This window comes from Rhinopithecus bieti, unplaced genomic scaffold (assembly GCF_001698545.2).
Source record: "Rhinopithecus bieti isolate Rb0 unplaced genomic scaffold, ASM169854v2 scaffold_9693, whole genome shotgun sequence".
NCBI lineage: Eukaryota > Metazoa > Chordata > Mammalia > Primates > Cercopithecidae > Rhinopithecus > Rhinopithecus bieti.
The window spans coordinates 157,356-182,737 of NW_016806178.1; the positions used below are offsets into that span (position 1 = coordinate 157,356).

Genomic DNA, 25,382 nt, shown 5'->3' on the forward strand with positions numbered 1-25,382 from the left:
GAAAAAAGGCCGAGTGTGGTGGCGGGCGCCTGTAGTCCCAGCTACTCAGGAGGCTGAGAGGCAGGAGAATGGCGTGAACATGGGAGGTGGAGCTTACGGCGAGCCAAGATCGCGCCGCTGCACTCCAGCCTGGGTGACAGAGTGAGACTCCATCTCAAAAAAAAAAAAAAAAAAACTTGAATAACCCCTGAGCTAACTAGGATTGCAACAAAATGCAGTAAGACAACCCTAAAACAAACAAACAAACTTAAAGCCCCTACTTAATAATCAGTAGGCGACATCTGGGAAAACTGACCCCACAGTACTTAGCCTATGAGGAACAGGGGGAGAAACCCGTGCACTAAGGGATAAATTGCTTATTGAAACTGTGCTGGGTATGCCTGCCTATCGGACACCCAATCTTGCAAGATTGGCATTAAAAGTCTCACTTTGGCTGCTCTCCGGGTCTCTGAGTCCATTCTTTGGGTTTGGACGGGTGAGTTTGTTTCCCACACAGAGGCAGCAGTCCCTCATGACCACTCACTCTCTTTGAAGCCCTTTCTTCCTTTCCAAGTTACCTCACTCTCCCACCTTCTGCTACGGTCACATCTCTTGATCTCTTCTACCTGGCCTTAAATGTTGGCCTGTCTCAGGTTTCCGCCCTATGTTGCTCTTCTGTCTCTAGCCTGTACTCTTTCTCCATGTGATCCCACCCCATCCTGGTGTCAGGAATCACATTCTCCCCTCATGCAATCCATCACCAAGTCATGACTGTGCCTTCCCATCTCTCGGACTGAGCTGCTTCTCTCCACCAGCTCCACCACCGACTTAGGCTACTGCACTATTTCTCCACCTGCTCTTGGTTCCTCTACTCTTGCTCCCTGAAGATTCCTTCAAAGACAGGTTACCATTGGGTACTGTGGTGCCATAGTACCAAAGGAACCCAGTGGCCTCCCATTGTTCCTAAAGTAAAGAGGATTCCAGGCCCAGCACGGTTGGGTCTTTGCCGGCCCCTCCAGCTCCCCAGCAACAGGATCTCCACCTCACTCTCTTTGTTCCAGCCACACTGGACATCTCTCAGTTCTCGGAGCAAACCCTGTTCCCTCCCACCCTAGGCCTCTGCACGCTCCCTGCCCAAAAACATTCTCCCTTCCCCTTTCCCTATCTCAGCTGTCCTCACTGATCTCCCAGATGAGGCCAAACCCTCCCTCATTACATGTTTTCATGCGGCTCTGTACCAGGATATATGCTTATGTACTTTATGTACATGAGATGTGGTGCTAGACAATGTGAGATGCTGCAGGTCTAAAGCTCTACAGGGGGAAGGGGGAGTCCTGAGCAGGCTCACAGTGGGCACTGAGACCTATCAGAAGAAAGCCACAGGGCAGTGGAAAGAAGCCAGGCTGGGTTCAGGAAGACCTAGCATCTGGCCCACTGCCCCTAACTCCTTGTGTGAATTCAGGCCAGTTCTTGCCTTCTCTGAGCCTCAGTCTTCCCATGGCCAGGATGTAAGCTTTGGCCTGCATGCTGCTGCAGGCCTGGCTGGCTTATGTTCTGGCCTGGGAAACACTCTCAGTTCTTTAGAGGCAACAAGAACCCCAGCTCTGCCACCCGAGACAGGTTCTGTGCCCAGGTCTACTGGGCCCGTCCCCAGGCCCAGGGTGTCGCATGACTGGTTTAGGCGTGGCTCAGTGCCCTGGGGCTTGAACAGTGTCCAGCACCTGTCACCCAGCCTGGCACAGGGACACCTGCCAGTCAGAGCACAGCAGGGACCAGGAAGGCAGTGGCACTGACAGGCAGGGGGTGCCCCAGTGGGCAGGATGAGATGTGGAAATGGGGCCAGCCAGGAGATGCTCTGTGGGGTTCTGACCCTTGGCCAAAGGCTGCATGGCAGGGCTGCCAGCGTTGGCAGCTGCTTCTTTGGCTGCCTGCTGCCCAGAGCTAATGAGTGGGGACAGAGTCAGGACTCGAAGGGGAAGGCACTGCTTCCTCTGTGCGTGTGGGGCAGGCTTGGGATGGCACAGGGGAGGAGGCACAGATCAGCGCCAGCTAGGGTCATACTCAGAGGATCCTTGATTTTCTTAGATAAGCCTGAGAGCCCTGACCCTGGCCCTAGACTGAGCCTGGCCTTGGTCACAGGATGAGCTCTGATTCTGGTGACTAACTGAAGAAGATGTTGAAAGTAGGACAATTGTTTGAAATCCTGGCAAGAGGAGGGTAGAAGAAGGTTACAGTTATCAAATACCCACCATACCCCTGAGAAATAAGCTAGGAGTATATTGTGTGTTTCATACAGTTTAATTGCCACCCAGTCCTATAAGTGAGGTATAATATTATCATCATACCTCATTTTACGGATGAAGTTCCTAGGCTCAGAGCATTTCCATGGCTTGCCCAAGGTCACAGAACTAGTTAGTACCCAAGGGAGGATGCAAGATGCAGGATTTCAAAATCCAAAACTCCTTCCACCTCATTCTCTCCCTTGATCTTTCATGCGGTGGTTGCCCCTCTTGGAAGGGGGGCTGTTGGGACAGGACGCTAACCCAGACTTCCAGAGAAGATGCAGTGACTAGTGTGGAGACCCCTCCTGGGATCTGGAGTTCTCCTTCCTCTCTGTCTGGCTGGAGGCCTTCGGTCAAGGGCCCCTGAAGGCAGGGATCTGCGCAGAGTGGGTGGAGGCTCAGAATGACTCACAGGTGACCCATGAGCTTGTCTCAGCAGCCAGAGGGTTGGGCTCGGCAAAAATAACAATAACACAGTGACAGTGATCATGGGATAGTCCCAGGAATAAGGCAGCCCTCATTTGCTGATGGTGTCCCGCTCAAAGCTCACTGCGAGCTCCGCTATTTACACCCTCTGATTCTAACGATGCAGTCCTGGAAGCAGGCTACATTATTCTCGTGTTATAGCGAAGAAGGCCAAGGCCCAGGGTAGAACATGAGTGTCTGAAGTCACAAGGCTGGCCAGTGGGAGTGGAGCAGATGAAGATGACTATTCCCATCTGACCACTGGCTCCTACAGAGGCCAAGCCTCCTTCTCTTCCAGCAGGATCCCCATCGGAAAAAAGACAAGGGTGGGGAGCAGGCCCAGACTGAGGCCTGGGAACCAGGGTCTTCATCTTCCCTGCAGGGCCCCCACACCATGGTTTGATTTTCCACCCACACCTGCCCCCCATGACATCAGTTCCCGGAAACTCAGAACCTCGGAATTTTTGTTCAGTGAGAACTTCCCTGTGTCCTAGGGTTATAAACACAGCTGGTGTCAGTGGTTGAAGGATGGTTGGCCTGAGACCCACCCCAGCTAGATGGAAGCCATAAGGATTCTTTCCAGATGTTCTCCCATCTCTGCCACCTGGGGCCCCTAAGGTGTTCTCATGCCTGAAACCGTCATTCAGACTCAAGAAGCATGAGTTCTCCCTCACAGGCGTCTTCCGGAATCCTGCAGAACAGCCTCAGAGTGCATTTGTGCAGGAGATTTGGGGCCGTGAGGCAGGCCAGAGGGGGCCTTCCTGGTGTCCTCATTGCATCCTGCACTGGCTGTCTCCTCTGCTTACTCCTGAGCCTGGGCAGAGCGGCTGACAGCCTCCTCCTCCTTCCCCGGCCATGATGAGCAGCCAGGAGGCTTGGTGATCCCTCCAGGCTTTATGCAGCTTCCCTCTGCCCTAGCCTGGCCCCCATGGGTCCCAGGGTCACATGCCACAGGGTCTAGCTTGTAGTGGAGTGAGGGAGGCCATTGAGCAGGGGTTGGGGCTCTGGGCACTGATTAGGCTCCCCCTATCCCTATATGCTCCATGATTCTGTCATCCCTCCATGCACACACTAAGTTTCCAGTAGAAGGAGCTGCCCTGGAATCCCATTGATCTCCTCATTCCCCACTCCGCTGAGGCTCCACCTATCCATCCAGAAACCTGTGAGATACAGAACTCCATTGTCAGGGAGGAGCTGAGCTCAGAGATGCTTAAGGGATGTGCCACACAGTCAGCAGCAGTGGAACTGGGAGCCAGAATTCAAAGCCAATGTCTTCAAGGCCAAGCTACTTATGCAAATCCTGAAGTTCCTGGCATGTGATGCAATAGAGAGCGGAAGCGACTGTGGCAAACCAGAGAGCACCTAGCTCATTCAGAGGAGCAGCCCCTGTCCCTCCCACTGATCTCTACGTGGAAGACCGAGGGCATGGGTTGTCAGCCCTCTTCATTTTTATTTATGTTTAATTATTAGCTTTTTGTTTTTTAATGTGTAGACATGGGGGTCTCACTATGTTGCCCAGGCTGGTTCAAACTCCCAGCCTCAAGTGATCCTCCCACCTTGGCCTCACAAAGTGCTGAGATTACAGGTATGAGCCACCCTGGCCAGCCTCTCTCAATTTTATTTTATTCTTTTATTTTTTGAGAAGGAGTCTCACTCTGTTACCCAGGCTGGAGTGCAGTGGCACAATCTCAGCTCACTGTAACCTCTGCCTCCCAGGTTCAAGTGACTCTCCTGCCTCAGCCTCCTGAGTAGCTGGGATTATAGGTGCACACCACCACGCCCAGTTAATTTTTGTATTTTTAATAGAGATGGGGTTTCACCATGTTTGTCAGGCTGGTCTCCAACTCCTGACCTCGTGATCTGCCCACTTTGGCCTCCCAAAGTGCTGGGATTACAGGCATGAGCCACCATGCCCAGTCACCTCTCTCAATTTTTAAAGAGAAACCAGAAATCCAAATGTTTGTGTAAATCAGCCAAGTTTTACTTTCAGGCCAAACACCTCTGGTCAGTGAGGATCTCTGGGCCCCTCATTGTTCCTTTCCTGAACCCTCAACCCAACTCAGACGCCACGGGTGCCTCCAGCTTTGCTGACTGGTCCCCTTCTGCCAGGGGAGTGCCTTCCCAATGGCTGTGCATCCTCCACACATGTATAAGTAGGCATCCTCCTTTCTTGAAGCTTCCTCTTTCCTTGCCCCCAAGACAACCCCTCTCCTGATTTTCTCCTCTGTCTCTGGCCACTCCACTGTGGGATACTTTTTGTCCTAATATCCTGTGAATGTCAATGCTCCTGGCTCAGTCCTTGGCCTCTCCTCTGCATCTCTACCCTCCTTTTTTTTTTTTTTTTTTTTTTTGAGAGAGAGAGTTTCGCTCTTGTCACCCAGGCTGGAATGCAATGGTGTGATCTCGGCTCACTGCAACCTCCACCTCTGGGGTTCAAGCAATTCTCCTGCCTCAGCCTCCTGAGTAGCTGGGATTACGGACATATGCCAACATGCCCGGCTAATTTGTGTATTTTTAGTAGAGACAGGGTTTTGCCATGTTGGCCAAGCTGGTCTCGAACTCCTGATCTCAGGTGATCCACCCGCCTCGGCCTCCCAAAGTGCTGGAATTACAGGCGTGAGCCACCACACCCGGCCTCTACACTTTTTAAGAGATCCCTCTCACCTAGGCATCCCCCTTTCCCCCATCCTGAAAGCTCCAGAATCCCTGGATCCAGCCTCTCTCTTGAGCTCCAGCCCCATGGACCCACCTGCCAATATACATCTCCACTCAGACTCAGCCTTGTCCGTTGATCTCATCCTCCTTCTCTGTGGCTCCTCTGTCCACCCAGAAACCTGTAAGATACTGAGCGCTGTTATCAGGGAGGAGCTGAGCTCAGAGATGCTTAGGGGATGTGCCACACAGTCAGCAGTGGTGAGCCAGGAGCCAGGACTCAAGCCCATGATCCGTGAGCCTGAGCGCAAAGCTGTCTCTCTGGTCTTTGGCAAACCTGGCTTGGGAATGCTCAGGAGGCCCTGGGGTTTTATCCCTGGGAGGGCAGGCTGTGACCTCCCCTTTCCCTGTTCCCATACAAAGATGGGGACAGAGGAGCGGCTGGCCCTGAGTGAGGGGAGGAGCTGGTGGGTGTGGCCCCCTCCCTCTCCTGTCACTCATTATCCGACTTCCCAACTGTGTGCTGCTGTGGTGTCCTGTGGCGTTGGAGAAGTGGGGCCTAGAGACTAACCAGGGACTGTGGAGGGGACTCTCAGGATGGTCAGTGTGGCCAACGAAACCAGACCTCGATCCCTTCACAGCACCCTGGAATGTGACAGAGAGACCAGGGGCCAGGCTGGACCAAGGTGCTCAGTGCCCCTTGGGCCTGGAGGGAGCCCAGTTCCCGCCCCCACCACAGCTGGGCTCTGCTTCCCCACTTTGGGGACATGCTCTTGGGACAGGACTTGGAATCTGAACCCTCCTCCCAGCCAAGAGCAATTTCCAGGACAGTCCTGAGGAGCTGCCACTGGCTCAGCAGCCTGGGCCAGTGAGTTGGCCTGGCAGAGCTGGAAAGGAGGTGCTGGCACTGTCCCACCTGATTTTCCAATGGTCTGTCCCCTCTTCCTTCTTTCAGCAAACACCTGCTGGGCCCCACTGTGCCCAGGCAGTGGGAACTGAGCTCTAGCAGCGACAAGACAGGTCCCTGCCCTTGAGGGGTGAACAGTCTAGTAGTGATGGTGAGGGTGGGGAGGGGCCAGGAATCATAATGCTGTCCCCACTCACTCATCCTTTGCCCAGGAAGGTGGACAAGCTCCAGTCCCCAGCACTAGGGTATCGGAGCCCCTCAGGAGCCTGGGCTCTGTATCTGAGCCAGGGAGCAGCCCCAGACCTCAAAACGTGGACTGAAAAGCACATGAGTTAAGCAGGGAATGAGAATCACAATGACAGGAATCAGAAGAGTCCGGTGATTTCTGTGAGGTCAGGAAGTTCGACTTTATGTCTGGTCCATGCTCCTCCTGCCCTAAGGCTGCATATGTGAGAAAGGGGGTACTCAGAAGAGTGGCTGTTTAGAGTGACTGGACCATTGAGAGGATCCCGCATCCTGGCAAGTCCTGCTGGGTTGTCTCATCCAGGCCCACACCTTCCAAAGAGACTGTCATTGCTTCCCCATAGGACCATGGTATTGACTGACAGGTCCACCCATTGCCCATGGCCTAAGAAGGTGGCTCCCAGGGCCCCTCACCAGCTATGCCACAGGACAGGCCACAGCATGATAGTCCAAAGGCTGACAGATGGTACAGACAGCAGCCCTTCCTGGCCCTGCATCGCCTCCAGCCGCAAAAAGAGCAAAAATGTATCTCTGGAAAACAAGGAAATCCCCTTCCCAGAAAAGGGTAGAAGGTGCAACAATGCCCAGCACACCAGCACTTGAGCCTGACTTTGGGCCATCACAAAGCTCTGTGGGCTGTGGTTTTCTCCTTGTCCACCATGGGTGGAAAGGAAGGGTGCCCACACTTTGGGATGAAGTGTGAGTACTGGTGGGGTGGAGGAGCAGCATCCTTGTTTAACAGGAAGATCTTTGCCTTTGCTAGAGTGCTTCTCTCAGAGTTTCTCAGAAGGTGCCCTTTCTTTTTTTCCAGAGCAGCCCTCATGTCCTGCAGGTAAGGGCAGGGGAAGAGCCAGGCCCTCATGGACTGGGAACTGCTGGCCTCCAGTTGGCGCCCTCCTTGCTCCAGAGTCAGTTATTCTGTAAACTGAGGCCCACCTGCAGTGTTGTAGCACCATCAGCAATTAGTGATGCTTCATTAGAGTGCAATTAATAAATGAAACCCAGGATGAGAGCCCCTTGCGCTGCTGAGAATAACAGCCCCGCTCAGGCCTTAAGTGGCAGCCTCCCGGGGCTCAAAACCCACAAGGACCAGCTGTCCTGCCTTCAGCATGGGGCTGGGGGAGGCGGCAGCATGGACTGGGGGCCTTGTCAAGGCTGTTGTCTGGTGAAGCGGGGGCGAGGAGAGAAGGGAGCTTCAGCACTGACTCCCTGCCTCAGATCTCAGCTCCTCCTTTGAGGAGTCCCTGGGCACAACACCCTGGCCAGCAATCCCAGGGGAACTTGGCGAAGGCCAGAGGTGTGAGGGCCGGGGCTCTTCCCTCCTGCCTGCCTGGCCTCAGAGGACACTGCTTGTGGCCATGGCAAAAAGGGGCCTTGAGAGGGACTCAGTCAGGGGAGAACCACAACCTCCCTCTCCTGACTCCCCCAACCCCTGCTCCCAAGCCGGCACTTGCATCAGTCAGACAGCCCCTCTCAAGCCTCACGTTCTCTCCTCCAAGTGGAAAGATCCTCCATCTATCTGTTTAAGCCCTGCCTCCTCCAGATTTAGGGTTGGAAACGCAGGAACCCAGCCTTTGGCCACCCCATTCAGATGATTGTCTCAGCAGAAGCCAGCTCCCATCTCCTGTTGCATAAGACTGGGCTCCTGGATTGGGAAGAGGTAATTGGGTTTTTCAGAGCCTTCCAGGGATGGAGGCAGGCCTAGCCTATGGCCTGGGAGTCTGGCAGCCTCTTGGACTTCTGGAAGATGGGGGAGGCAGGCCTCCCCGGCTCAGAAGTTGGCATGGAGGAAGCAGGTAGAGGGGAATTGCCCTACCTTCTTAGGAAAGATTGAGGCCTGACCATGATACCTCGACAGCTGGCCTGCAGGACTGCCAGTTCCCTCATCTCCCTCTCAGTTTCCCAGGTGAGCCAGCAATGGGCTGTGATGGACCAGGTCAAAGGGGCCCAATACCCCTATTCCACCATCCATCCACTTAAAGGTCCACTCTTTATCCATTACTCCCAGTGCCTGCCTGACTTCCCCAGTGCCAGGGGCTTCTGGGAACATCCCTCTATTCTTTCAGGATTTACAAGCCTGCCTAGCCAGGACCCCAGCAGCCACAGCAGATCTGAGTCGGGGCCCTCCCCTTTCCTTTGCTCTCCTGGTGCCTGGCCTGGGATTGGCACTCAAAACAAGCCAGGCTGCCTGTGCCCCAGCTTCTAAAGCTCTGCCCAGGAGGAGGCCAGGCCTTGACTATTGTTCATGCTTTGAGGCTTTGAGGGGAGCCAGAGGCCAAAAAGAAGGCAGGGCAGGTGAGGGAGGTAGGCTCAGGTGTGAACAGAAGACCCTGGAGGCAGCTTGAGGGCTGGGTAACAAGAGTGGGTACAGTATGGTACTCACACCTCCCTGGGCAGCCTTGTGCATGTGCATGTGTGCATGTATGTGTGTGTGCATGCATCTGCATGCGTGTGTGTGCATGTGTGTGTATGTATGTGTGGATGTGTGTGTGTGTCCCCTGGAGTGAGGGGGAAGGCAGCTCACGAGCACTCTTGCTTTCTGTCCATCAAATCCCATGCTTTTCCAATGCTCACTTCTTCCACTCACAGCTGCATCCCCCAGGAACCAGATGACATATTTTCCCTTCGTCATGACCTTGCAGAAGGAAAGCAAAGTCCTTGTTCCCTCCCACTCACAGCTGCGCTTGGGCCTGGCCCCCTCATCCCCTGCTAGGGTGGGGGCCCCAGGAATGCCTAGCTGGGGACTGGAGTTTGTCAAAGACACACACCCTTCCAGCAGCCTGGAGGGTAGGCCAGGTTGAGGGGGGTTTACATTTTCTTGCAGCTTGGTCTTGGGGCTGCTGCACTCTAAACCCAACTCCAGTCCTATCCTGGCATGGCTGCCCATGCTGTGGCTGGATTAAATCTGACCCTGAGACAGCAGGCACCACCCACTACCTCCTCCTGGCTCTGGATGCCTGGAGCCAGAGGGTCCAAGCTAACAAGGCTGGTCTTTGGGGGGACGGGGAGGGAGGTCTCTCCTTGCAGACAGCCTGTGGAGAGGCCTAGGGAGGCAGGTCTTGGAGAGGTCCCCTGGGCTCGAAGACTGCATTGGGAGCCCTGAGGGAGCCCGGGAACCTGGAACTCAGCCACGTGACCATCTGCAGGGTGCAGAATGGGGCTGGGAGCAGGGAGTGAGCTCGTCCCCTGCTCCTATTCTGTGAAGAATCAGAGGCCCTTCTTGCTCTCCAGATTCTAGAATAGCATCAAGGCCCGGAGGAGTCAGCTGTGCCAGGAAAAGCCATTACCCTGACAGCTTCCCTCCACCTGCTAAAAGCCTCCCTCTTCCCCTGGGGCCTCCCCCTCCCACCCAGTTGCTTTATCTGCACTCACCTAGCCCTGATGACCTTCATATTAGATGGGGCAGGGAGGTGGGGAAAATAGTTGCTTAACTCTTTCTATGCTGGAGGAAAGTCAGCACCTGCTCCCTTGCCTTGCCCCATTGCCTTTCCCCACCTTCTTGCACCTGGAAATTTCTCCTGCCACCCTCCCAGGAGGGTTGGGAGGGTATGAGGACAGCAGAAGACAGGCTGGCATGGGGTCCAGCCTGAATCCTGAATCCTGTCACTATGCTGCCTGTGACTTCACACATTCAGTTGTGTCTTCTCTGTGCACGCAGAGCCACATGAAGATTCCTGGGAATGCCCCAGGAATGTGCCTGTGCGGGTGCAGTTTCGTGTCCAGTTCTGGGGTTGACATTTGGGTGCAGAAGGACTGACTTCTTCCTGACACACCTTCGGCGCTTCTGGCTTTCTGCTGTTTCTGTGCAGGTCCCTGAGGAGGGAGGCTGTGAGGCCTTATTGTGCACTAACTATATATCTATAAGTAGCAGATCGGGTGGCTGGGTAGCACGGGGAGGCTGCTGAGAGCCTGAGGTCTCTGACTTTGCTGGGGCAGCTGTCAGGAGCGGGAGCCAGGACACAGAGTGTCATAGGAGGTGCTTAGATTGCACCCCTCAGTCAAGCACAGTCACAGAGCCGGAGGGAAAAAGGGACCTGAGGGTGGAGGGAGCAAGCTAAGTGCCACGTTCCTGCTAGGCTTCTGCCCTCCCTCTCTAGCCCAGCAGCCTCCCACACACCCCTTGGGGGTGTGAGGAGTACATTCTGCAGAGCCTGCGGGGTGATGTGTCTGGATGGACGCTCATCCGAGAAGGACTCCAGCTCTCTGGGAGATGCCCCTTCTCACCCCAGCTTGTACTCAGTGCCTACCTCTTTCCCCTTCATGCTGTCCTCAGGCAGGTCCTCTTGAGAAAACGCTCAGGCTGTTTTGTATCACAAAGAAGGGAATAACATGAACTGGGGCTTTCTGGGTGCTGGGAACTGAACGTGCTTTCTTTCCAGTCCTTATAACCACTCTCTGAGGAGGGTACTACTGAAAAAGGAAGAACTTAGGTGCAGAGGGGAGGTGATCCCACCAGGATAAACACAGGCTCCAAACCCAGCTCTGAATCACTCCCGATCCTATGCTCCTGGGAGCAGAGCAGCCAGACATTCCCCAATTGTAGACCCAGAGTTGGGGGCATGATGGGGAAAAATCATGCCAGGGCAAAGGGGCTGGGCACAGGAGGGTCAATAAGGCTAAGCTCTCCAGTGCTACGGGGTAAGCACCGGAGTTATATTTATATTTTAATAACTTAAGGTACTAAGAATTATTATTATTATTATTATTTTTTTTTGAGATGGAGTCTTGCTTTGTCGCCCAGGCTGGAGTGCAGTGGCCGGATCTCAGCTCACTGCAAGCTCCGCCTCCCGGGTTCACGCCATTCTCCCGCCTCAGCCTCCGAGTAGCTGGGACTACAGGCGCCCGCCACCACGCCCGGCTAGTTTTTTGTATTTTAGTAGAGACGGGGTTTCACCATGTTAGCCAGGATGGTCTTGATCTCCTGACCTCGTGATCCACCCGCCTCGGCCTCCCAAAGTGCTGGGATTACAGGCTTGAGCCACCGCGCCCGGCCGGTACTAAGAATTATTAACACTTTCTTGGTACCTAGCAATGTGCCAGGCACTACACATATTCATTTGTTTCCTTCTCACAATAGCCCTGCAGGCTGGGCACCATTACCATCTCTGTTTTATAAATGAAGAAAATAAGGCACCACAGGTTCTGTACCTTGCCTAACATCACCCAGCTGGCAAAGGGTAGAGCTGGGATTTGGGACCCAAAATGCCCGGCTGCAGGGTCCTTCTTACAATCACTGTGTCACACTGCATCTCAGTCAAAGCAGAGCAGGAGTCCTCAGTTGACCTCTGGAGCTTGGAGACGGAACTCCTGCAAGCATGGTTACCCACAGGAGGAGGGCTGTGATGAGTGGGGGCAAGGAGCCAGGTCACAGCGTCACTTAAGTCTAAAGGGCAGAGGGAGCAGTGAGGGCCAGGGGGCTCCAGAGGGCTTCTTGGAGGAGAAGAACAAGCTGGGCTGGGAAGAACCATGTTGGTGTTGCTAATGCACAGAGCTGATGGGATCTGAGCCGACTGGCCTGCCCCACACTCCCTTTGGGGTCTTGAGGGTGGAACAAGGGCTGGAGGGGAAGACATCGTTGCTCCCATCCTGGGGTACGATTTGTGCACCTTGCCTCCCTCTGCAAGGTGTGTGGTGTGGCTCCCCCTGCTACAGGATCTCTGGGATGATTCCTCAGCCCATGACTGCTGCAGTTAATGGAGCAGCACTGGGGACGGCCCTGGCCTAGTAACCTCTTCTATAGAAGTATTCACTCTCTCCCTGAGCCATTTGACTCCTCTGGATCTCTGATATCTGTGGGGTGCATTGGGGTGCAGAGGGCCCAAGCTTACCTCTCACCTTAGCCTGGTCCTGAACAATCAGAGTGCTTGAGGGCTGGAAAGCCCTTTCCACCACCCCCTGCCCCCAGACCTGGACCCAGCTCCAGGTGTCCAGCTCCAGGGGCCCAGCCAAAGACCCTGAACACAGCAGGCATCTCGGAAGGCAGCAGCATGTGTGTGCTTCATTGCAAGCATTTAGAACTGAGATTGCTGGGCGGAGCCTGGAAATCTGGGCCAGAAGTTTAGCGAAATAAGGTGAAGAAGAGAGGACAGCCAGGCGGGGCACCGCACAGCCACCCTGCCCAGAGGCTTCCTCCCACCGAACAGAACCGAGAGAAGAGGGAGGCCATGCACACGGGCTCTTGCTGGAAAGCCCTCCCTGGTGAGGGCTAGGAAGTCAGGCGGGCAAGACATCTACCCTCTACCCCCACCCCCACCCCTGCCCTGAGCCTCTCAAAGTGGGAGGCCTGTGACTAAGTGAAGGCCTCAGTAGTGGGCAGCGAGAGAGTGTGGTCACCCGGGCTGGCAGAGGAGCCCGGGGAGAGGCCTGGGATGACACAAGTGTCTATGCATGGGACAGAGCCCTCCACATGCTGTCCACCTTTCACTCAGATTTATGGACAATGGAGCCTGGGAGGAGGACAAGCAGCAGACAGGACCCCTCCCTCTGACTCACCCTGTCCCTGCTCTGCCCAGGAAAAGCACATCTGAGGAAAAGAACAACCAGAGCTCCAAGGCAGTCACATCTGTGACCTCAGAGCCCACCAGAGCCCCTATCTGGGGGGACACGGTGAACGTGGAGATCCAAGCTGAGGATGCAGGCCAAGAAGGTAAGGTGGGGGCTGGGCCGGCATGTGCAGGCAGGGTGTGAACACAGCCAAGGACTTAGGGCAGAAGCAGGCTCCCTCTCACCGCAGCTGGTAGCCACCTGAACACCTCCTTGGGCTCAGTTAAAAGCACTCAGAAAAAAATCATAATACTGTCATGCCTCATCTCCCCATCCTGCTCGAAAAATGAGTTGTTCCACATAAATGAATTTTCCAGACAATGCAAGCTTATCTTTTTTATGACTGTTGTTATTATTTTCATGGCTGTTATTACCGCCGTCTCTCACTGAAACAGGACATTACAGCTTCCCAGCACGTCCCCACACATCGCTCATTGGAGTCACCACCTCCCAGGAGGTGCAATGCTGCTCCCATTGCTTAAGAGAACATCGAGGTTCAGGGAGTTTAACTGGCTTAAGCTCAAGACCAAGGTCCAAGGACTCGGAATTGCATGTTCTTACTGCAGGTCCAGGGTTCTTGCTGCTTCCATTTGATTTTTTAAAAAATCTTTGAAATGTCCCTAGAATGGATCCCTCTTTCTGCCTAGTCCTCCCCAGGTGTCAGCCTGAGTCACCAGGTGCCCACGTACACACATGCATGTACGCCCTTGTATTTACTTTCACACTGTGGGTCTGTTGGATTTCCATTCTCCTGGGGCTGAATGGAAATGTCAGGCTGGACACATGGGAATACTGATTGGCTGATGCCCGGATGGTGGGGCTTCGCCTCGGGCCCTGCCAGCATACACCGGAGGTGCCTGGCGATGTCTCTGATCTTATCTAGTCAGGACCTCAGACTTGCTTCTTGCAGGTGGCCTCTCCCTGAGAGGACAGGCTTTGCCTCTCCCCCTTGAAACCTTGCCAGAGACCTAGACAGAACTTGTCCTCCTCACACAGAGCAGAAAGCCAGCTGGAGACTATGGGAGGGGAGAAAGGAAACAGGAAGCAGAGCCTTTGTAAAAAGGGAAGGAGCTAACTCTAGGTCAAGCCAGATAATTTTTCTTTTCTGCCTATAAAGGGATAGGTGGAGCTATTGGGATGCTTTAAGAAGATGCAAAAGAGGAGGAAAAATTGACCTAGGATTTCATGCAGAGGCACATGCGTGCCTGTGTGTGCATGTCTTTGTGAATGCTTGCATGCTGGTTCATGCACATGTGTGAATGTGGTGTGTGCTGTGTCTGTACTTGTAGGCATGCATGTCTGTGTGTCTTATGTGTGTGTGTGCTTGTGTGTGTCAAGCTGCAACAGTGTAGTGTATGTGTGTCTGGATGGATCTGGATGGTGGTGTGTGCCTTGCAGTGCATGTGTATGTGTAGTTTGTGTGTGTGACTGTGTGTGTATGCATGCATGTATTTATGTGGCTGGTGGGAAGTCAGAGGTTGTGATGAGTGAACCTGAGCTGGGATCCTGCCCTGGGCTCTACATACTTGGGGTAACAGAGGGAAAAATGTAATGGGGTCAGTGACCCCAGGGCCCATCTGTGCAGCAGAGAGAGGGGCAGGACTAACTGCAGGAGGGACAAGAGAGTGGGGAGGCCTCACGGGCAGGCAGGGAATATTGGCAGGCACCTCATTGCAGACTGAAGTAGCTGGATGCTTGTTGGAACCGGTTGCTGTGGTGATGTCTGCGTTGGGGTGGGGAGATGGGGGCCAGGCCAAGAGGCGGGGGAAGGGTGGGAGATAGCTCAAGGATGTGTTAATGAAAAGCAAAGGGGAGTTTCAGACCCTGTGTCAGGGCCAAAGCAGGCGGGTGGCAGAAATAGCTTGTTGGCCACACAAAGGGAGTGGTGGGAGGCCGGAAGGGCACAATGCCCAGAGAGGAAACTGATGAAGCGTGTTTGTAGCATGGAGACAGGAGCAGGGAGGAGTGGCTGTCCATTACCCCCAATTCCAGCTCATCTGCTGGCTGCCCACACAGAGCTCCAGGAATAGCGGGTGGAGAAAATGCACGGCACTCACCTCTCCTTCAACCCTGGCAAATCCCAACTGGATTCTGGGTCCATGGCGAGTTGGCATAAGGGGCTTCAGCCTGCACAGCTCCTGGTGGTGCTTTAGCTGGGAGCACTGGAATCCCCCAGCAGAGTTTCCTCAGGTCTGCCTACAGCAGGCTTTGTGTATGGAGAGCTGCAGATGCTTAAAGAGGAGGAAAATAGTGACAGCCACAAGGAGCATTTGCACAGAATGTTACAGCTTGAAAACACACTCTTCTCCCTACAGCAACCCAAGGGGAGAGACAAGGCTTCTTATTAAAGTGTTAACATTTTAAAGAGCAGAAACATGAAGCTCAGAGAGGTTAAATTACTTGCTAACAGTCACAGAGCAAGTTAGTGTCCTGGTACTAGAACCCAGGTCTGCTGACTTCATATCCCTTGCCTCAATCTCCCTTCTTCAAGCCAACCTCAACACCTTCGGTGCCTTTTCCCCCTTCTTTCCTTTGAGCATGTATCCTATGTGACAAGCTCTTGAGATATCTTGGCAAGTTTTCAGGGTCACTGTGGGGAAGACAGAGAAAGAAGAATACTTAGTAAAGCTCACAGCTTCCTTTCCACCCCCACATCCAAATGACCCATCCAGCTCCAAATGACCCAGCCACTGAGCCCACTGAACCTGCTGAGCCCTCAAGGGCCAGCTGCTGTCCCTGGTGCTGAAATCCCTTGTCTCAAGAGACGCAGAGGGCAAGGGGTTCCCCAAGTGTCTCAGGCACACCCCTCCGCCCCATCCTCCCTTTCCTGTTCTTCTCTGTTTTGCATCCTTTGTATCCTTTCTTACCCCATCTCTCTCATTCCTTCTCCATCCCTCCTCTATCCTTCTTCTCCTTTTCTCCCTCCCCATCTCTTCTTCCTCCTCAAATCATAGATTTCCAGAATAGAAAGATGCCTCAAGTGTCACCAAATTCAACCCTTCCCATCATCTACTTTTTAGACGTGTGATGTTGATCTAGTTACATAACCCTCTGAGCTCCACTGTTCATACTTTAAGAACAGAGATGATGATACCTACCTCAGAGGTTGTGGTGACAATTTGTTGGAATCACGGCTGAGACGTGCCCATCCCCATGCCTGGCACATAGTAGATGCTCACTAAATAATCATGACACTCCTGCTCACTAAACAGGACTATCATGACTATTTATAGGACATTGGTGTTCTTCTTAAAGTTTATACCAGCCAGGAGTGGTGGCTCATGCCTGTAATCCCAACACTTTGGGAGGCTGAGGTGGGTGGATCACTTGAAGTCAGGAGTTCAAGGCCAGCCTGGCCAACATGGCAAAACTTTGTCTCTACTAAAAATACAAAAATTGGCTGGGCATGGTGGTGGGCGCCTATAATCCCAGATACTTGGGAGGCTGAGGCAGGAGAATCACTTGACCCTGGAAGGCAGAGGTTGCAGTGAGCTGAGATCATGCCACCACACTCCAGCCTGGGTGACAAAGTGAGACTCTATCTCAAAAAAAAAGTTTCTACCAACATTCATGCTATTTTATAAGAAAATATAGTCTATTTGGAGGGTGTTTACTAAGTGGTGCATTATTGTTAGTATTTAGTTTTCCCTTACTTGTAGTAGGCTTTTGTTGATAGCTGTATTAAAGGATTTCTTGAGCAAATCACTTTTTCTTACTGAAATTCAGTTTCCCCACCTGCAACATGTATGAGATAATCTCTCCCCATCCTGCCTCAAGAGCTGGCATCTTATTCCTGGAAATAGGTGCTATGCCTGCTTGCCTGTGTATCTCAGTGTGTGCACATGTGTGTCTGTTGCCACAGGGGACTGGATTCAGTTCTGTGTGTGCCTATCTCTGGCCTGGGAGTTTCTAGACCACGGGAGAAAATTGCATGTTGGAGTCCTAACAGCAACCGGCATGGAGCTTTGCCCTGTGCAGAGGCTCAGACTATGCTTATGGGTTTGTGTGCACAGGGGTGATCCACACACGTGCATGCATGTTGATTCCTCAGTGTGGCCCCTGCTTCCTAATCTCAGCAATGTCTCTCACCTCTCACTGTCTCTCCTTACTGGGAGAGAAAAGGATCCATTTAAAAGTGAACCTGTGTTCATTTTTTATCTTTCCAGATGTGATCCTCAAGGTGGTGGACAACAGAAAGAAACAGGAGTTGTTGTCCTACAAAATCCCCATCAAGTACCTGCGTGTCCTCCACCCCTACCACTTTGAGCTGGTGAAGGTGAGTCAGAGGCCTGGGAAAGTGTGGGGAGAGCAGGTGGAAACCACCTTGAATGTCCCCAGTCATTCCCTCGGAGAAGCTCTGAACATTCCACAACCACCCACAGCATGACACATCTAGGACCATGTGGGGCTCAGGAAACACAGCTCCTGGTACATACACAGGAATGATGTCTACAAGAATTTGGAATTCAGCTGTAAAACAGCTGATTATTATAGGACAATTGCCACATTAAATGAATATGCCAATTAAAGATAGATTTTGATTACATAAATGTTAAAAGAGCGGATCTAAAAATCAAAGAAACACAATATTTACAGAGTACCTGCTGCTTCGAGGCCCTGTGCTAGACACTTCACACTCCCTCTCTAATCCTCAAGGTAAATTACATTTTGCAGACATGGGACTGGGACCCGGGGAGAAAAATCTCCTCTTCCTGAGTCACAGAGCAAGTGAGCGGCAGAGTTGAGGATGAGCCCCAGTCATGCTGTCTCCCAAGCCAGTTCCTTCTGAGCTGCCTCCACATGCTGCCTTGGTCAGAAGGCCCAGGAGAGTTGGGGGTTACACGGGATAAAGCATTCCCTGGAATGCACCCCTGGAATTAGCAACTGGGTCCAAGCCATGAACTGAGGGCCCTGAGGCTCCTCACTCCAAGGTTGGGCCTCCAAGGCCAGACCCCTGCCTGTCCTCCCTCCTAGTGCTAAGAGGTAAGGGGTACAATTGACTCTCATTGCTCAAGGACTTATGAAGCACCTACTATGTGCCAGGCAGTGAGCCAAAGATGAACAGAAGCACCACATTCCCCTCCCCACTGTGCACTCCAGACCCTGATAGTGGTTGAGAGTAAAGAACAATGTGAAGCCAGATTGTCGGGGGTCCTAGCCCAGGTTTGCTGCCGCCTAGCTGGATACCCATGGGAATCCACTTAACCCCCAGGCCTCCATCCTCATCGGCAAAGCTGGCACAGTCATTTTGAGGATCCCATGCAATGGTAGGCAAGGTTCCTGGCACACAGTAGGTGCTCAGTTTGGTCAGTTTCCCTCCCCCAATCCCTCGTCTGGGCCAGCACTGAACTTTTTTCTAAGCAATTCTTCAATCATGGCACCAGGAGGCTTTACCTTCCCTTAGGCCCTGTGATAAACCCCAATCCCAGGGCTTCAGGATGGGCCAGGTAGGGAAGTAAAAGAGATGCACCACTCACCCTGGGAGACTCAGCACTTGAGCTGTAATTCTGGGGGCATCACCCAGGCCCCCTGGCTATCTGTTCACTTACAACCCAGGCCTTGTTATCACATCTTTACTGGAGAGCAGACAGGCAGTGGTCCTTGTGAGGGTGATGAAATATTCAAATGGAAAAGGGAAGATTTATTATATTGATCTCCTTGGAAGGGCTCACAGGGACCATGAGCTTTAATTATCAGCTTGGAGCCCCAGCGGAGCAATGCCAAGTGATTGCAGAGGGCTGGATTTATGGCCAAGATCTGCCCCTTAGACACTCTCCTTCCTCTGTTTCTTCTGCCCCCACCCTGTCTCTAGCCCACCCAGTCTGGGAAAGCTGATGAAGCCACTGCCAAGACCCAGTTGTACGCCACAGTTGTTCGGAAGAGCAGCTGCATCCCCCACTACATCGGCTGCAACCACACAGCTCTGGAGGTACCAGAGCTGGGGCCCTCTGGGGTGGTGGGTGGAGTGGGAAGGGGCCAAACTTTGAGCACGCCCCACGCCTTGCCCTTGGCCCCCGCTGGCTGGCCTGAGGGTATGGAGCAGAGATATCAAGAATGGAAAAAGTAACCAGGCCTTTCCAAAATAGCAAAAGGAGTTTGTGAAGACAAGCCCTTTGGCAGGGATGACAAGGATGAAGATGCTCGAGCCTCTTCTCCTTCCCTCTCTGCCCTGGAGGTGAGGGGCAGGGGCTCAGCCACACCACTGCACCTCGTGTACCATCTCTGTGCTGCAGTGGGGACCAGAGCATCCCAGAGCCTTATGTCTCCCCAAATCTTATGCTAGGGGCAGGGGAGAAGCCCTGTGCTCCCCCTTAGCCCATAGCCCAGCTGTTTCCTGTTCTATTCTTCCCCTCCTGGGATAGTGCCTCAGCCCCCCAAGCAAAAGTTTAGGGCCTCCTTGAGCTTTCCTTCAGCACCGTGTCTAAAGAGGTTTGACTGGTCTACTGATTAGGTATTCAGTTCATTCATTCATTTATTCATCCAGCAACTGTTTACAGAGCCTCTTCCATTAGCCAGGACAGGGCTGGGCCCACCTTAGGTCTGGCCACCAACCCTTGACCCATCACCATCCACCCACTAGGCTAATTAGCAGCTTTGGGAGGAACTCTTGATGCTCAAAGCAGACATAATCCAGGGACCTGGCCCCTCTCCCATTCCCCAAGCTTTCAAACTGCCCGTGGGTGACAGATTCAAATTCAGCTATAGCCTGAGTATGATCAGGGTGAGAGCCATAGGACCGAAGCTCTGAGTTTCCACCTACCCAAACTTGGCTGATCTCTTCTTATCCTTCCCACCCCCACTACTCACCAGCACTGTGAGCCTGGAAGGGGAGGAAGCATTCTTTTGCCCTCTTTCACAGCCTGGGACACTGAGACCCAAGGGGAGTATGGTATGGGAGCCAAAACTCCTAACCCACATTTCTACTCCCCCACAGCCACCCCTCCGATGCCAGCATGTCAGACCTACAGGCGCCTTCTGCTCCCTGACACCTTCTATCACACCCTTTCCTGAGGACAGCCAGCAATTCACACACACACAGAACAAGGAAGAGGGGCAACAGCCTGGCCTTGTGGTCCCCAGGCCGCACCCCACAAGGAGGGGGCCACATCCCCAAGACCCAGGCAGAACTTTAGGGCTACCCCACCCCACCCAGTCTCTGACTTGCCTGGTACAGCAGTAGAGTGGGGGCTTTCCCTGGCCCACAGCACCTTGCCCATTCTCCATGCCCTCTCCATCTGTGCGACGGGTATGGCCACAGAGCATCTGCCTGCTCCTGATGGTGAGCGCATGGCAGGAGCAGGAACTTCTGCTACTTCCCAGGCTGTCATGAGCAGGTGTACTTGGGCAGCTGTCTCATTCACACCTGATCAGAGTCCACACAGAACAGATGCAAATTAGCTGCCACCACCCCCTTTTCAGCCTTACACCTGCTGGGGAGCCTGTGAGCAATAGGGCCTGCCAGCCTCCAGTGAAATCCCTCAGCCCCAGACCCCAGATCCCTCCAAAGTGTGAAATGTACCATCAGAGATTCAATCCTTTGAATGTGGTGAAGGAATTCAGTCTCCAGAGCCCTCAGTGAGAGCTGCAAGGCCCTAAAGACTATTGTACGTGCCCATCAGCTCACACTTGTGTGGGGTTAGAGGTCGGGCAATCAGCTGAGATGGGTATTGAAAGAGGAGCCTGAGAGGAGGGTGTGGAGGAAGAAAAGGGAGAATGATCCAGAACAAGCCCCACTCCTGGGCCCTCTCCTCCCATTGAAGGTCAGAGCTAGAAACTCAGAGGAGATTATGGTTCAATCCTTCCATGCACGAGTGGAGAAACAGGCCCAGAGGCAGGAACTCACCAATGTGACCCAGCTGGAGTGAATGACTGAGCTGGAATAGACCAGCGAGGACCTCTTCCCATCTCAAGCTATGCCTGGGGCAGAGTCCATCAGCTGTGTCCAGAGCCCCTTCCTCTTCCTGCTTCTCTCCCATCAGCACCACGGAACTAGGATCCCACACATCCCCCAAGACCCTCACCCAGACCACTGCCTGCCTTCTCCCCTTCTTCCTCTTGGGTCTTTCTGTTTCTCTGTCTCTCCTTCTTTCATGCTCATAAACACAGGAAGGGTAAACCTTTTCCTCCATTGTTCCCCTCTTTTCTCCTTCATTCATATGATCCTCACTTTCTTTTTTTTTTTTTTTTTTTTTTTGAGATGGAGTCTTGCTCTGTCACCCAGGCTAGAGTGCAGTGGCACGACCTCAGCTCACTGCAACCTCCACCTCCTAGGTTCAAGCAATTCTCCTCAGCCTCCTGAGTAGCTGGGATTACAGGCATGTGCCACCAGGCCCAGCTAATATTTTCGTATTTTTAGTAGAGACGGGGTTTCACCATATTGGCCAGGCTGGTCTTGAACTCCTGACCTTGTGATCTACCCACCTCGCCCTCCCAAAGTGCTGAGATTACAGGCATGAGCCATTGTGCCCAGCCCATATGATCCTCATTTATCCACAAGCAGATATTGAGCTCTTTTCTATGCCAGGCACTTTTGTTAAAACCTAGGATGACAACCGTGAATGAGACAGACATGATCCCTGCTCATGTGGAGCTTGGGATCTAGCCAAATAGACAGAAAAGAAACAAGAAATAAATGAGAATAAACATAGGCTATGATGAGTGCTATGGCAAAGGGAATCCAGCAACTGAGATGGAGAGGACAGGGTGGGCTACTTTATTAAAAATGGTCACGGGAGGTTTCTCAGAGATGGTGATGTTTAAGCTACAGGATGAGAAGGAGTCAGCCATGATGGGTTGGTGGGAGCTGCAGGGGGTCTGGACAGAGGGATCAGCATGTGCGAAGACCCTGTGGCAGAAATAAGAGGGGCGTGTGGCAGGAGTAAAATAATCTGGAGCAAGAAGATAGGGACTGGGGGCCTGTCAGGTGATGCGGCAGAGGCGCATGTGGGGTGTCAGGAAAATAACGTGACCCAGTTCATTTCTAACAAAAGCATGTTTGCCATCATGTGTCAAATTGCCTGGGAAAGAGAATGGATTAGGGAAAGGAACAGAAATGGAGAGGCCAGTGAGCTGGCAGAGGAATCGGAGGAACAGGAGGAATGAGAGCCGAGTGGGAGGTGGGTGAGGGCTGAGGGAGAGTGGGAGCCATTGGTAGATACAGGGTGAGGGTCAAGGTCCGGGAGATCAGGGGCTCTTGGGCTGGCAGCACAGGCACATGGGGACAGACTCCCTGTCTCCTCTGTCTGCCTTCCAGTGTCCCCAGGCCCAGGCTGAGCAGGAGGTCAGTGAGGGTTGGAGCAAGATGACGCTGTCCACTCCTGCTTTGTAGCCTCCTGCTGCGACCCCGCTCTGCTCTCTGAAAGCTGCGCCAATAGAAGCCCGGGGGAGAGGAGAGGAGAGGGCAGTCAGAACTGGGAGGCAGGGAAGCCCTTAGGGGTGACAGAGGACTGAGGAGGGAACAACTGAGGGCGGTCAGGGGAGTGACAACTGGGATCTGATTAAGAAAGAATAGCCCAGAGATGCAGATGCTGTGATCCTGTTCCAAACCAGCACTTCCTGGGGAAACCAGCAAGGCAGGGGAGCAGGCACCAGGGTGATGGGCGCCAGGGAGGTCAGGGAGCCTGGCTGTGGCCACTGATCTCAGGAAGTTCAGTATGGCTGGAGAAACCAGACCTGGGCTTCCTATCTTTTGTTTATAAAGTGCTCTCTCACAAACGATCTAATCAGAGACCCCTCTCATCCCTGAGACAAGCCTCATTTGACTGACAGAAACCAATGAGCTGGAACACCTAGCCCTGCCCCTCCCCAGGAGCCAGTGGAGGGGCCGAGGTTAGAACACAACCTCCCTTCCCAGGCCCCAACTCTCATGGCACCCTTTCTTCCCAAAGGAACTAGTGTAAGAGATCCATTGGTAAATCCCAGGACAGAAAGCGGGGGCAGTTGCCTCAGCTAGGCAGAGAAGGCTTCCTGAGGGAGGGTAGCCTGGTGCAAAGCAAGAACCAAGTAAGGCAGGGAACAGGGAGAAGCAGGTGTCAAGTGTGGAGGCAGCCATGAGCTCATGGATGGGGAAAAAGAGGGTGGGCAGTCTGGCTGGCTATCTCTGGAAGGTTCCAAGGCCACATGGGGTTCACCTGCCTCCTCTCCTCTCCAGATCTTTCTCCGGGGAGTCAACGAGCCCCTGGCCAACAACCCCAACCCCATGGTGGTGATTGCCCGGGTGGTTCCCAACTACAAGGAATTTAAGTGAGTGGGGCCCAGGTTGGCATGGGCGAGGAGGGGAGGGCAGAGGGCAGAGGAGGGGGCGAGGCTGTCATTGCTGCCATGGGACCTCCAGAAACCCCTCTGCCCCTAAGGCCCTTCAAACCTTTCCACTGGGTCTGAAGTCCCGGTAAGCTTCCTGCAGCAGACCATGCCTTTCGTTCCCTAGGGAGAGCCCAGGTCCCTGGAAGGGGGCAGCTCATTCCTCTCCTGAGAGCAGGCTGGAGGGCAGGTGGTGGGGATGAGTGCCAATGCCAGGCCTAACAGCTAGAGAGCGTGGGGATGACAACAAGAGGGGTCCTCATTCCCTGCCCAGGGTTCCTCAGCCCCTCCAACCTGCCTCCCTGCCTCACACCCACCACCTCCACACTCCCCCTCCCACTCTAGCTCAGGGCCACAGGCTCCAGCCAGTGGTTGGCCCCAAAGGCCATCTTGGAACTTCACAGCCTTTAGTCCTGCCAGAGTCCCCTCCCTACTCATCCTGGAGGTCTCCCTGGCCCCAGCCACAACTCGTCCCCTCCTCCTCTAGACCTCCTTTTGAGTCTGTTGGAGTCACAGTCCTCAGGAGGACATTCATACTTTGCCACACAGTGGGAGAGTTCCCCTATGAACATGTGCTCTCTGCCACAGCACCGACTCCTGGGAGTCAGGGTCTGTCTTGGTCACTTCCAACTGGCCCTGATGGCCCGAGATGACTCCCCTACTTCTCTGTATCTCCTGTTGAGTTTTTACGACCTATGAAGCCCCTGCTTGTTGGAGGAAGGAAGATGACTGATGCACGCCCAGCCCAATGGTCCCCACTTGTTATGAGGTCCAGGCCCGAACTCGGCGGGGTCCCTGCAACTCCCTTCTCTCGCATCAACCCAGAATCAAAGCAGGGGCCCTGGGCTGCCAGGCTCAGGTGCAGAGCCCAGAGCATTGACCCTGTCTCCCTGCCTCCCCAGGGTCAGCCAGGCCAACAGGGACCTGGCCTCTGTGGGGCTGCCCATCACCCCACTCTCCTTCCCTATCCCATCTGTGATGAACTTTGATGAGCCTTGCATCAGCCAGAACGGATGCCCTCAGGTATGTCTCCTCCCCAGTGGTTCCGGCTTCCTGTAACTCCCCCACACATTCACTGTTCACTCACTCAGTGAGTCAGTCAGCAGTTCCCTTGACTATTGAGTAAGAGTTGACTGAATTCCGCGGCATACCCAGGGCTACACTCGCCTGTGCGGCAGAGAAACTGCCCTCCAGGAACTCTTGGTCTGGTGAAGAGGGGAGTCACATGGGTGAAAAGGCTGAACATCAACACAAGATAATGTATAATCTAATAACAAACTGGGAAGGCTTGTCAGGGCTATTACATCAGAGGAGAGAAGATACAAAAGAGCAAATATATGATTCCACTTATATGGGATACCTAGAATAGGAAAATTGAGAGTCAGAATGTAGAACAATGGCTACAGGGGCTGGGGAAGGGGAAGAATGGGGAGTTACAGGTCATGAGTACATAGTTTCTGTTTTGAGTGATGAAAAGTCCTGGAAATAGACAGTAGTGATGGTTACACAACAATGTGAATGCACTTAACATCACTGAACTGTACACTTAAAAATGGCTACAATGGTGAATGTCGTGCTATGTATATTTTACCACAGTAAAATAAAAATTTTTTTTGAGACAGAGCTTTGCTCTCATCTCCCAGATTGGAGTGCAGTGGCACAATCTCGGCTCACTGCAACCTTTGCCTCCCCAGTTGAAGCAATTCTCCTGTCTCAGCCTCTCAAGTAGCTGGGCTTATAGGCACGCACCACCATACCTGGCTAATTTTTATCTTTTTAGTAGAAACGGGGTTTCACCATGTTGGCCAGGCTGGTCTCGAACTCCTGACCTCAGGTGATTCACCCACTTTGGCCTCCCAAAAGGCTGGGATTACAGGCATGAGCCACTGCACCCAGCAAAAAGAAAAAAGAAAAAAAAAATTTAATCGGAGAGGGATGTAAAGCCTGGATTAGGGAAGGCAGTCTTTGTTTTTCTTTTCTTTTCTTTTCTTTTTTTTTTTTTTTTTTTTTTT

The 25,382-nt window shown here is 53.2% G+C and overlaps 1 protein-coding gene across 2 annotated transcripts in view; it reads left to right on the forward strand.

Moving 5' to 3' along the window:
- Positions 1-25,382, forward strand: part of CCDC33 (coiled-coil domain containing 33) — a 103,510-nt gene that overhangs the window by 15,525 nt on the left and 62,603 nt on the right. For both annotated transcript variants that reach the window (XM_017874922.1, XM_017874923.1), the window contains exons 3-7: positions 13,041-13,174; positions 17,238-17,347; positions 18,884-19,000; positions 23,222-23,313; positions 24,273-24,393. In XM_017874922.1, the coding sequence (XP_017730411.1) occupies positions 13,041-13,174; positions 17,238-17,347; positions 18,884-19,000; positions 23,222-23,313; positions 24,273-24,393 (574 nt within the window). The remainder of the gene's footprint in view (positions 1-13,040; positions 13,175-17,237; positions 17,348-18,883; positions 19,001-23,221; positions 23,314-24,272; positions 24,394-25,382) is intronic.